Source organism: Xylaria bambusicola, assembly GCF_022495145.1.
Source record: "Xylaria bambusicola strain CBS 139988 unplaced genomic scaffold F5B22scaffold_31, whole genome shotgun sequence".
NCBI lineage: Eukaryota > Fungi > Ascomycota > Sordariomycetes > Xylariales > Xylariaceae > Xylaria > Xylaria bambusicola.
In genome coordinates this window covers 294,202-305,994 of record NW_025953584.1, presented here as the reverse complement: position 1 = coordinate 305,994, position 11,793 = coordinate 294,202, and the positions used below count along the sequence as shown (strand labels likewise).

The window sequence follows — 11,793 nt, the reverse complement described above, 5'->3', positions numbered from 1 at the left end:
TTCGTCTCGGCTTCGTTTTGTTCTGCGGCTATCCGCCTGCAACCTCTGGGGACCGAAGCAGAATGTGAGTGAATAATCAAGGAGCACGCAAGGTCGCGAGCCGGATACAAGGAAATCAACGTCCCCCTCGTCGTAGCCCAAATGAGGCAGTGATAAGAGCGCCTGTCTACTGTAACCCGAGAGCTGATGCGCTCGCTGTGGCACGGCCAATATTGTGCTGGTGTGAGTTGGAGTTATGGTGTTGGAGAGAGGAACTCAGACAGGCATTCAACAGGGCTATTTATTTGGCTACCAGAAGCTGTACGCTGCGACGACGACGACGTATGGTGTGATGAAGGGTCGAGGGTTCTATGAAGATCAATAAACCAAGTCTGTTGGAGGCTAGATCGTCACTCTTTGAAGACCAGGCCAGGGATGCGCTTCAAGATTAGAAATGGAGGGAATGAGAAGAGAGAAAGCAGGGAAAAGTGACGGTGCTGAGCAGACGGGGATGGGGGGGTACTGTATACTAGCGGCGCTGCAGTAGGCTGGTTCGGGGCGACCTTAGGCGATGATGTAGGCAGTGGCTTCAGCGCATGCATCCCTGGGCAGTGCTGGGCATTAGGGCATCATCGAGCAGCATTAGGCGCATTCGGGGTGTGGGAGGGAGCCTTAGCAGGGGAGCCTTAGCAGAAGGCCATAGGTCATAACCGTGCTTTTAAGAGCTCGCCTGTCTAGGTACATAGGTAGTAGGTATACCGGTAGTATGCCATTTAACCCCCGGTACGTTTACGTTGTGCACACTACGTCTGGCATCATGGTATTGATCTCAGCTTGCCACACCCCGTTCATCCTATGACAGCAGAGGGGCCAGCATCAGACACCGATACATGGATACAAGCTGAGATGTTGGCCGAGATCTAGAATCGATGAGTCACGACCCCTGTTAGAACGTGGTTGTCAAAGACGGGGTGCAGCAAGAGCTACTGAAACATCAAGGGGACGAGGAGGGCGGCGGTGACCTCACAGCGGGAACGCGAACGCTCCCGAGCGTCATACCTTTCTTCTTCTTGACCAAGTTGCGCGCTTGTCTAATAGGCGACTCCTTGGCGAGTTGCCTCAGGCGGGAACGGTTAATCTCGCACTCGATACACACCTACATACAACTACAACTACTACCGTACCTAGGAGGACAATAGCATTTATTATTTACTCGACTGCATATCGTAGTTAGCAAAAGGACAACGGTACCAATAAGTGCCCCGACGACAGGTCAGAGAGAGGTGTTATCAATATCATATAACACCAGGATCTCGTGAATATGCCTGAAGCTTGGCCGAAGCCCTGGAAATCTAAACGCAGTCTTCTCCTTTGTTCTACCAAGCTTACATTGCGTCCTTTGTATGGTAGAATGTAGCTGTGCCTGCTTTGTAACCAGCTTCGAAACACTAGGCTAGATACGTGAATGCATCAGCACCAATGTGGACAGGATGCCTCGGGACGCATGTGCGAACATGACGTAAGTAGTAAGTAGTATGGTGGTATGGGCGTGGGTGTTCTCCCTGTTTTGGCATGACAAAGGAAAACGCATTTCCTCGTCTAGGCATTCAGGAGGTAAACAGCATACTTGCAGGATGGGGGGAAGTGGTAATGTCACTAACACCTTGCAAGGTTGGCGTATTGTAGTCCTTCCTTACTTACTTTCGCCATTTTCAGAATACTACACTCCAAGGTATGATCAGGAGTCTAGATCTCAGGCTCGAATCATTGGATACCAATAAATTAATCAGGCATCCTTCACTCCGGCTCTCAGATACAAATGCGCGCCGTCTAGGCCCGTCTCAGCCCGTCTGGCCCCGTCCTGATTTGCGAAACACCGGCCACGAGATTCGATGGAGCATTTCTCCTCGCTTTTGACGCCATTAACGGCTAGGGTTGGTCGACAGCTACATACATGCCTGAACCCTCGACTCCCAAGGTCCGATTATAAGTACTACGTATGTAAAGTATGTAGTACATATGCAGTATCCAAACCGGTGTCACATCATCTGAGAGGTCATGGCCATGGCCGCCGTTGGTCACCGTTCCCAGTGGACACTAACTATCTCGTCGATATATCCAATTTGCCAGTCAAAGCTCGTTCTGGTGTGGGGATGTCACCTAGAAATGCCCCTCCCCCTCTCTGAATGCTGCATTCGGAATACCTTCAGAAAAGATGGTTTTCTAAAGAGGGAGAAATGCGGAAATGGAATGCGACGGCGACAATGAATTGCGACATCCATGCAGTTAGTGTACAGGCTACAGTAAAAATAATAATGATAAGCAACCCATTACAGAAGGGAACCTTTAACGAGCCATGACTCCATTCCGTCACTAGCGCCAAGAGCTCCGGGATCATGACGTATATCGACGTACCCCTACGTCATGATCCCGGACGCCACAGTTGGACCCTGAGATCCCATTTGCTGGTCAGGTTTCCCACATGGTAGAGAGGTAACGAGATTGGCTTTTGCCGGTAGCCTAGCCTGTAGGACGCACCAGTCCTGGCTTTGTTTAACCCCAACCTGGCATTTATTTAGGACATTGTGCAGATGAGGCCTGGCTACCTACTCAGGTACCAGCAGACACAATGTGACAAATTTCCCTCGTCTATCTTGCTGAACCAGACTGAACCAAAGCGTATCGACCTAAGGAGGCCTGTCCTGTCCCTATTGTCTCGTGAAATGGAGATTACAGAATTGACACTACCTCTACGTACATAGTACTAGCTTACTGCTAGTTGTAGATGGATTGACTAGGTTCTTGGCGTCGGCACAACATTGCCGTGAAAGTTGGCCTTGATGTAGTTTTTGCGACAGCTCTGATTCTATTGCGAAATGCCAACTAGCCTGCCCAGAGTAGTGCTAGGGCTTGTTAATTATCGTACGATCCCCCCGGACGGACTTTAGACGGACTTGTTTGCAACGACGTAGCCAGCCGAGAGCGAGAGAGAGAGTATTGCTGATCGGCAGTCGGGAGATTGGCCTGTCTAACGCGCAGTCGCAGCGGATATATCTTGAATGAGAACGCGGATGTTTGCATATCTACATGGTGTAGTGCGGGCATGCCCTTGTTCGCAATATCGTACCTACACGCAGTTAGCTACATCTACAGTATCTGTACAGTAGGTAGGTAAGTTTTCTTTGAGATTCTTAGGCGCGTTCTTCAGGCCTGCCTTACGTCATGCCTCTCAGTGACGCAGTGATGCAGTACCAGCAATATCTACTGTAGTACCACGGTAGCCTAGGTAGTATGGACTGCTGAGGGGATTCCCGACCGTTTGTCATGGACTAACTTAGGGCCAATCAAAGATGACATAGTCACGAGCAGACTGGTACCACCTAGAACTACACCTCTACCTCCGGACGGTAGAACTTGCTGTAGATCTTTACGCACATGTGGTTACATTCAGCGCCTACCTGCTGAGACAGCATCATGTTCTGCCAATCATACACTGTATCGGGTGCTGTGCTTGCTCAGCATACGTCTACAATTTTATCATATTCAACTATAATCATCATACCCTTTTGGTGGTAAGCAAACAAATACTTTCATATCAAGCATTTCGCATAGAGAGAGAGAGAGAGAGGAGGCAACAACAAACGGTATCCTGGTCAATATGTCATCAGGCAGCTTCTCGGGGCCGAGGGTGTATTTGAGGTCTGTTTTGTGTAGCAGGCATAAGCCTCGTTTGAGCAGGCTTATTCCTGCGGCTCTTAGACCTATTTATATTGAATGCGGCTAAGTAAGCTCTTCTGCCTCGGTAGGCTTAATGATGTGGTTAGGATATAGGCCTCCGATAGTCCTGCTTACGGTGGGCCACTACCACAAAGTGCGAAAATAAAAAAATCAGGTCAAGTGCGGGGTAAAACCTATTTTCCAACTTTACCTAAGGGGACCAAATATAATAAAGGGTATAAAGTAAAGTTTTAAAAATATAAATAATTACTTAAATACCTATTTTAAAGGTTATATAAATAATCTATAGTTTATATTAGGCTTTATAACTATTTAAGTTATAGCTTCTGGCTATATAGGTCTGTATTGTAGTCAGTACTGTAGGTCTGTATTGTAGGTCTGTATTGTAGGTCTGTATTGTAGGTCTGTATTGTAGGTCTGTATTGTAGGTCTGTATTGTAGGTCTGTATTGTAGGTCAGTATTGAAGGTCTGTATTGAAGGTCAGTATTGAAGGTCAGTATTGAAGGTCTGTATTGAAGGTCTGTATTGAAGGTCTGTATTGAAGGTCTGTATTGAAGGTCAGTATTGAAGGTCTGTATTGAAGGTCAGTACTGTAGGTCAGTACTGTATGTCTGTATTGCAGTCTGTATTGCAGTCAGTATTGCAGTCAGTACTGTAGGTCAGTACTGTAGGTCTGTATTGTAGGTCTGTATTGTAGGTCAGTACTGTAGGTCTGTATTGTAGGTCTGTATTGTAGGTCTGTATTGTAGGTCAGTACTGTAGGTCTGTATTGTAGGTCTGTATTGAAGGTCTGTATTGAAGGTCTGTATTGAAGGTCTGTATTGAAGGTCAGTACTGTAGGTCAGTACTGTAGGTCTGTATTGCAGTCTGTATTGCAGTCTGTATTGCAGTCTGTATTGCAGTCAGTATTGCAGTCAGTACTGTAGGTCTGTATTGCAGTCAGTACTGTAGGTCTGTATTGTAGGTCTGTATTGCAGTCTGTATTGAAGGTCTGTATTGAAGGTCTGTATTGCAGTCCGTATTGCAGTCAGTACTGTAGGTCTGTATTGAAGGTCTGTATTGAAGGTCTGTATTGCAATCTGTATAATAGTCCTATTTAACGGTTAAGTTATAGCTTAATTAATAGCTTATTATATGTACGCTTATATATAGTTAACCTTCTTATGTATAATTTATATAGCTTGGTTGCAATATAGATTGTAATAGAAACCTACAGTACTAACTGCAATACGGACCTTCAATACTAACCTACAATACAGACCTACAGTACAGACCTTCAATACAGACCTTCAGTACTGACTTCAATACAGACCTTCAATACAGACCTTCAATACTGACCTACAATACAGACCTACAATACAGACCTACAATACAGACCTACAGTACTGACTGCAATACAGACTGCAATACAGACCTACAGTACTGACTGCAATACAGACTGCAATACAGACCTACAGTACTGACCTACAGTACTGACCTTCAATACAGACCTTCAATACTGACCTTCAATACAGACCTTCAATACAGACCTTCAATACAGACCTTCAATACAGACCTACAATACAGACCTACAGTACTGACCTACAATACAGACCTACAGTACTGACTGCAATACAGACTGCAATACAGACTGCAATACAGACTGCAATACAGACTGCAATACAGACTGCAATACAGACTGCAATACAGACTGCAATACAGACCTACAGTACTAACTGTAATACTGACTTACAATATAAACCTATATAGCTAAAAACTATAACTTAAATAATTATAATGCTTAATATAAGCTATAGATTATTTATATAACTTTTAAAATAGGTATTTAAATAATTATTTATATTTTTAGAACTTTTAGATCCCTTAGGTAAAGTTGGAAAATAAGTTTTACCCCGCACTTAACCTGATTTTTTTATTTTCGCACTTTGTGGTAGTGGCCCACCCTACCTGCTGCCAGTCAGATGAGACATTGCTCACGTACAGTACCTACTCATTAAAATCCAATCCGAACATCTTTAACACACTGAAGCATAGCATTTTAAATAAGTTTTAAAAAAATAATAAAAAAAACCCGTTGTTACACGCAAATCTGTGAGCTGCTACCTAATTACGGCTTTCGCCAACGCGGAGATAAAGTTCCCTCGTACCTTGCATGTGGGCTGGGCTACCTACCTGGATGAAACCTGCTTCGGGCGCGCCCGCCTCCACGAGCTGGGCTGCGGGCGAGGCTTGGAAATCTCAGAATGCAAGCTTGGCCTTGATTTCCTACCTACCTATGATACTCTATATTGGATAAGCTAGATATATGCCCCATTTTACCTTTGACTTCTGCGTAAACCAACCAATATCGCGCGGCTTGCGTCGCATAAACTTTCCACGTGAATGATGAGTCGCAAGTATGGTGTTGCTGGCCTCTTTTACATGTTCGCAGAGTCGATTCATGCACGAACGCGTAAGTGGCACATGCTAGATTCTGGCCACGGTTGGTAGACCGAGGAATCGTAGAACTAATATGTTTGATGTTACTCGCTAGATGAATACCCCAGGTTGTCGAGTCATATAATTTTTTAATATATCATGACTAGGAGCAGTGTCTAGGTAGCGTTATGGATCAGTACACACGATTACAGCCATATTAATACGGCCTCACTACTAGCAACAACCACGCTAGCAACACCATCCTTGACAGCCACGGTCGTGGTATCCTGCCGCACATCCTTGACTTCCTTCCCCAGACTCTCGTACGTCCATTGGCTGCCACCGTACGTGATGGAATCAGCCGCTGCACCGGCGCCCGCCGGCGAATTCAGATGATACACGGTGACTTCGACGACGTCGTCCGGGACCTGGAAACCCAGCGTCACGCTGCCGCGCGTCTCCGTCGACGACGTCTGGTTCCAGTAGTTCATGTTGATCGCGGCGATGCGCTTCGGCGCGCTGTCCTCGTAGGCAACGTATGCCGCGATATTGGCGGCGCCGACTGAGAGCTGCGAGACGCGCGTCTTTCCCGAGGCGCCCTGTTGTGTGTTAGATGCGCCGCTGGCCTACTCTTCTTCTTACAATCCATATACTAAGGAGGAGTGACTCACTACGGCAATGTCAGTTTAAAAGATTACCGCAGAAAATTGTGACGATTTACTCACCTATGAAATCTGCTAGGAACGGCTGTGAGTAGTAGTTGGAGAAGACCTGTGCCGGAAATCCTGCGCTCGCGACCGGGAGCCATAGGTTGTAACCCGCATCTTTTCACCAAGATACAACGTTAGCCATTTCTCGCCTGTGTTGAATGGTGAATAACTTAAGAAGAGGTGGCTGGTTTGATGTACTCACGCATGATCTGCTGGTAGTTGATACGCTTGACGCCAATGGTCATGCTGTAGAGGTAGTAATCAACCTGCCACAAGGCCGAACCTAGACGTGCTTGAAATTCGTATCTGAATATGTCAGTACTTGAAAAGACCCGCGTGATATCCCAGAGAGCTGTGCTATACGTACGTATTCTTCGGCTGAAGTGAATTTCCAACCTCGGATAACACTATCAGGTTTGAAGTTAGTAGATAAACATCGCGATACTAAAGGTGGTCTACAGGTCGGCTTGAAGAGCGTAGAAATAACCAAGACAGAACTGAGTACCCAGTGGAGGGACGGTCTTGAATCCCCGAGTACGACAATCTATAGCAGGATAAGGTGTTTCAAGGTCCCCTTACCAAATCCTATCGCCGGCTTGTTAGTGCGTAGCCAGTCGATCCGCCCCCTGAATTTGTCGAGATTGCCGTGCGTGAGTGTGAGGTTCATAAGCACACTGCCGAGCGTCGCCGCTGTGCCTGCCTGTCCTTGATAGTAATGGCCCGCGACCTCCTTGATGATACCGGCATCGTCAATGCCTAGGCCGAAGCACACATCGACCGGGAAAGAGTTTGCCGCAGCGAGGTCGAATGCCGAGAAGACGCGGCCCTTGGGTACCGCAGAGACGGCGTCCTTAATGGCTGCTGCGTACCGCGTCCAGTTCCCGACATATGTCTCGCTGGTGAGGGTGCCGTGGTACTCCGGTGGCTGCAGTGGGATCCCATTGGCACCAGTGAACCCGTCCGCGTAGAGATCGGGCTCGTTTCCGGGCTGGATCGAGAAGATCTGGTCCTCGGATATCGAGTCTAATGCTGATTGGGTCCAGGCGATAGGTTCGCTTATGTTAGTTGTGGCTAATGGCACTTGGATGATATACACGGCGTTCGGGAAGTTTTTCGTGTATGACCAATATGAGGGTCCAATCGTCGTGCCTCCTATGTTTTGATAATTGTCTTGCTCGGCCACTGGCAGCGCGGGCTCGGCTTGGCCAGGAAGATATCTCCCGTAGTCCGGAGACGTCCCACCTAGACGGATGTTCGGTTTCCCACCCGTTCTCGAATAGACGGAGTCCATCAAATTGGTCGAGAAGTCGTTGATATTGCCCTCGTCATCCTCTGCATAGCGTGTAAACGAGGCTTGTTCGAAAGCCAAGCCGAGAAAATCAGGATCTATCTCACAGGAGGCGTCTTCCGGGACCACTGCTGGGACCTGAACTGAGCTTGAGGATCTGGGGATACAAGCTGTCAGTACTACATCTCCGAGCGCCAACAACAGCAAGACAAGACGGAAGCTTTTCAAAAACATTGTGTATTAATAGAATATGAGACTAAAGAGCGCTTCGGGTATATGATTATATGAGAGCTTTCCCTGTCTCCTAACCCCCAACTCAAGGAAGACAGTGAGGAATTCACACGAACTTGAACGGCTCCCAATGAAACCCTTTATACCAGGGCCGGCATTGCCAGGCCGCACGTAGCGGCCATTGTGCCGCGTCCCATTGCATCCTCGGCCGCGCAGTGCCAAGGCCAATGAGGTACGAGGGCCTTAGTGGTCACATTTACAGCTTGACGATGCTACGCAACTACCAACGGGGCAGGTCAAAGCACGCGCGCGGCTCCTTTGGTACGTTGGCGCAGATGTCGTGCTTCGAGACCGACGCGCCGGCACTCGGGACCAACGAGCTGCTATTGGACCGATTGTTGAATCCCAATGCAACGCGGGGTGCTGTACTGCTCCCGCTTCATGTCTTGGCCTTTGGTATCCTCGGTATTTTGGTTCTGAATGAAGATATATGTCGAGTTTGTTAGCTAGTCAGATAATCCATATCTAGTAGGACCGACGACATACTTAACCTCCGTCGGTCTCCATTTTGGAGCGTTTATGATGATCGAGTTGGGGAAATGCTCTGCCCGAGCTGTGGACGAGCTCTCTCTCCCGCCATGACTAGAGTGATAGATGATCGGCCGGTGTGCTGATGTAACCTAGGTAGTCTATCGACAACAGCGCCTGCATTTATATCCAGCGATTTTAAGGTCCTGATATGAATAAGTGACTAAGTAATTATGCCTGCGTGGACATCTGGGCTGGGATAGATTGCGTCTAGAATGAAATGTTTTAAGTCAATTAACAATGACCGAGTTGATGCGGGAAACCATCACAATACCTGATCATCTTTCTATCTATCCATTTCCATTATTCATACGTATTCAACTCTCGGGTTTTCTCCAATCGAAACCCTCTGTCAATTGGGAAGACAAACTGCTTGCGATACCAAGTTGACTCCTCTCTTACAGTTAGTTCTACGATCATAAGCTCATTGCCGGGGCGCTCTGACTAATGTCTTCATATGGGAGGAAACAACCATGCTAAATGTAATAGAAGTAAGATAGAGGATCAGATTATCACAAACAATCAGGAGACTTTCTGAGAGCGGGGGCAGCTATATTTTCTTCTTGTTCCATCTGTAGGCATGATGCTTTGTGTAAAAGTACCTAAGGAGGTACCCTGAAGTGGTTTCAATGGACTAGGGCGCTATCGGGCCAACCAAGTCACTAAATGAGGCACCTAACTGATGTATCGGTAGTTCAAATGGGGATGCCTATTAAGGTTGCTCCCCGCCGCACCACTGACCGCCGCCTCCGCCGCTACTAAGTGTGCCTAGGTAGGTCCTCCTGGGCCGTTCCGCGGGGTTCAGCACCCGACCCTGATGGGACCCTCCCCCTCCCTACCTACGGCGTTCTGGCATTCTGGCGTAACATGGCCATGCAAACCACTGCCCTAGCCACGCATCTTGCTCGCATTGGAACTTCTGGCAGCTACGTTTGCTTTGGCCTGTTTTACTGATTACAAGCTCTCCGACTTCGCATTGCTTGCACTGCTTGCGTTACTTGCGTTGCTTGCGTTGCTTGTGTTGCTTGTGTTGCTTGCCTCGCCAGCCTACTACGCAACCCGCATGACCGCCGCCGCCGCCGCCGCCTCTTGGCTGCTGCTAAGTTACCCCAGACCTAAACCTTACCGTATCTCAACAGATTCCATTCCATTCCTCGCTCTCATTCTGCCGCGCCCACCTATCACACCACCTGTTTGCCTGGATCTAATCTAGGGACACCGTAATCACACCCACGTTCTTCCTGTTGTTATTCTACTACTTCGCTATCCAAGAATCAGATACAGATTTGATCTGCCGGTCCCGCCGATATGGCTACTGTGGCTGCAACAATTGCTGCAGACATATCCGATGACTGGGAGCATGTTGCTGATGACGATAACTACTCGGTCATCTCCCTTCCTACGTCTGAGGATCTGGCTATAAATTCCTCGCAGCACCGACAAGTCCCTGTTGTATCGGATAGTCCTCTCACAATCCCATCCCAACCTCAGTCCGAGCATCCCACACAGAGCGATCCACATCCTTGCGATGCAATTACAGAGCCTCACCCGACAGACGACGCTGTGGAAAGGTGTGGCATGGACTTGAAGGATGTCATCGATGAATCGGACTCTCCACCAGTCCTGTCAAGAAGATTGATTACGGACAAGATCGAACTGATGGTTATTCTTAGCAAAATTGGTTCCCTATCCACAATCATAGGACCTATGTGCACCCGTCATGGGAACGCCTGCTCATTGTTCGCTACAATATTCGCAGATTTGGCTCGTCTGGACCATATTGTGCGCATATATATAAAACACTGTAGGGCAGGAATGAAACCTGTAGTATTCCCTTATCGTCTCTTTGACTGGATTGACAAGATCAATCACCAGGCGCTAAAATATGCCGCGTCCCTATCTAAGCGCGAGAAGTCAAGTCAGCCAATGGACAGTAAATGTTTCATTGAAGTGACGAGTTTGTCCTTTGAATTCGATACGTCATTGATGCCTGCTGTGGAGAGGTGAATAAGCCAATACCCTACTCTCGTCTGGTTATCCTAACTCATCGACCAGTGATTATAAAGCTTTCAAGATACACCTTGCACAGGCATCCGCGGACCCAAAACGCACTACTAACGGCAAAAGCCGTGACGGCATCCCCCGTATAGCAGCTACGAACAATTTGACCCATCTTTTCAGAGAACTGCAGCATCTCCGCGACCAAATCGTGGTGTGTCTCGGCGAGATCCAATCCGGTGCTTTCTATGGAATCTTTAGGCCGTTTCAACGTTTGGACATTAATGGGTTAACTGACAGCTACAAATCGGCCAAAGAAGTACTAGACCGAATGCTGGAAACACCTATTGACTCCAGCCGAGAAGATGGGCCCACATACTCAGAATTCCATCGGATGAATATTGATGCAGTCCGCTCCATTAATCTCCAGCTCGCGGAAATCTCAGATGACCTGTGCCGCGAGCGGAGCAGCAGTTCACTATACCTTCGTTATAGGAACGACCCCGATGACATGCTTGACAATGGACAGCAATTCATCAAGGACTATACGATGGACGCACTACGAGAAGCGGAACGATTGCTGCACTCCATTCTGAAAGACCGCGGGGATCCTAGACCAGGCACTTAGACGCCTTTACTTCGATCATGAGAAGATGAAAGATTTCTATGATATTTGGGCGTTGGTGTATTAAGTAGGCGTCTGGCGGTGTTTAGATGGATGGGCGATCACCATATGACATCACGATGGCATCGAGTGAGATGTCTATTCATCCTTTTTTTTTTTTTTTTTTTTTTTTTTTTTCATCCTGGGAGCTATGTGGACGGGTTAATTCTCCACTCCA

The 11,793-nt window shown here is 47.7% G+C and overlaps 2 protein-coding genes across 2 annotated transcripts; one reads left to right on the top strand and one right to left on the bottom strand.

Annotated features, from left to right (window-relative positions):
• Positions 1–6,342: 6,342 nt before the first annotated feature.
• Positions 6,343–8,368, bottom strand: F5B22DRAFT_648126 (uncharacterized protein; the record flags this gene model as incomplete). The annotated part of the gene is made up of 6 exons (XM_047978979.1): positions 6,343–6,735; positions 6,790–6,806; positions 6,862–6,960; positions 7,049–7,152; positions 7,214–7,253; positions 7,426–8,368. The coding sequence occupies 6 exons, from the start codon at positions 8,366–8,368 to the stop codon at positions 6,343–6,345; spliced, it is 1,596 nt and encodes a 531-aa protein (XP_047829320.1).
• Positions 8,369–9,708: 1,340 nt separating this feature from the next.
• On the top strand, positions 9,709–11,747 carry F5B22DRAFT_613158 (uncharacterized protein). Its single transcript, XM_047975391.1, has 2 exons — positions 9,709–10,956; positions 11,009–11,747. Exons 1-2 carry the CDS (start codon positions 10,262–10,264, stop codon positions 11,577–11,579), a joined length of 1,266 nt encoding a protein of 421 aa, XP_047829319.1. The 5' UTR covers positions 9,709–10,261; the 3' UTR covers positions 11,580–11,747.
• Positions 11,748–11,793: the final 46 nt, after the last annotated feature.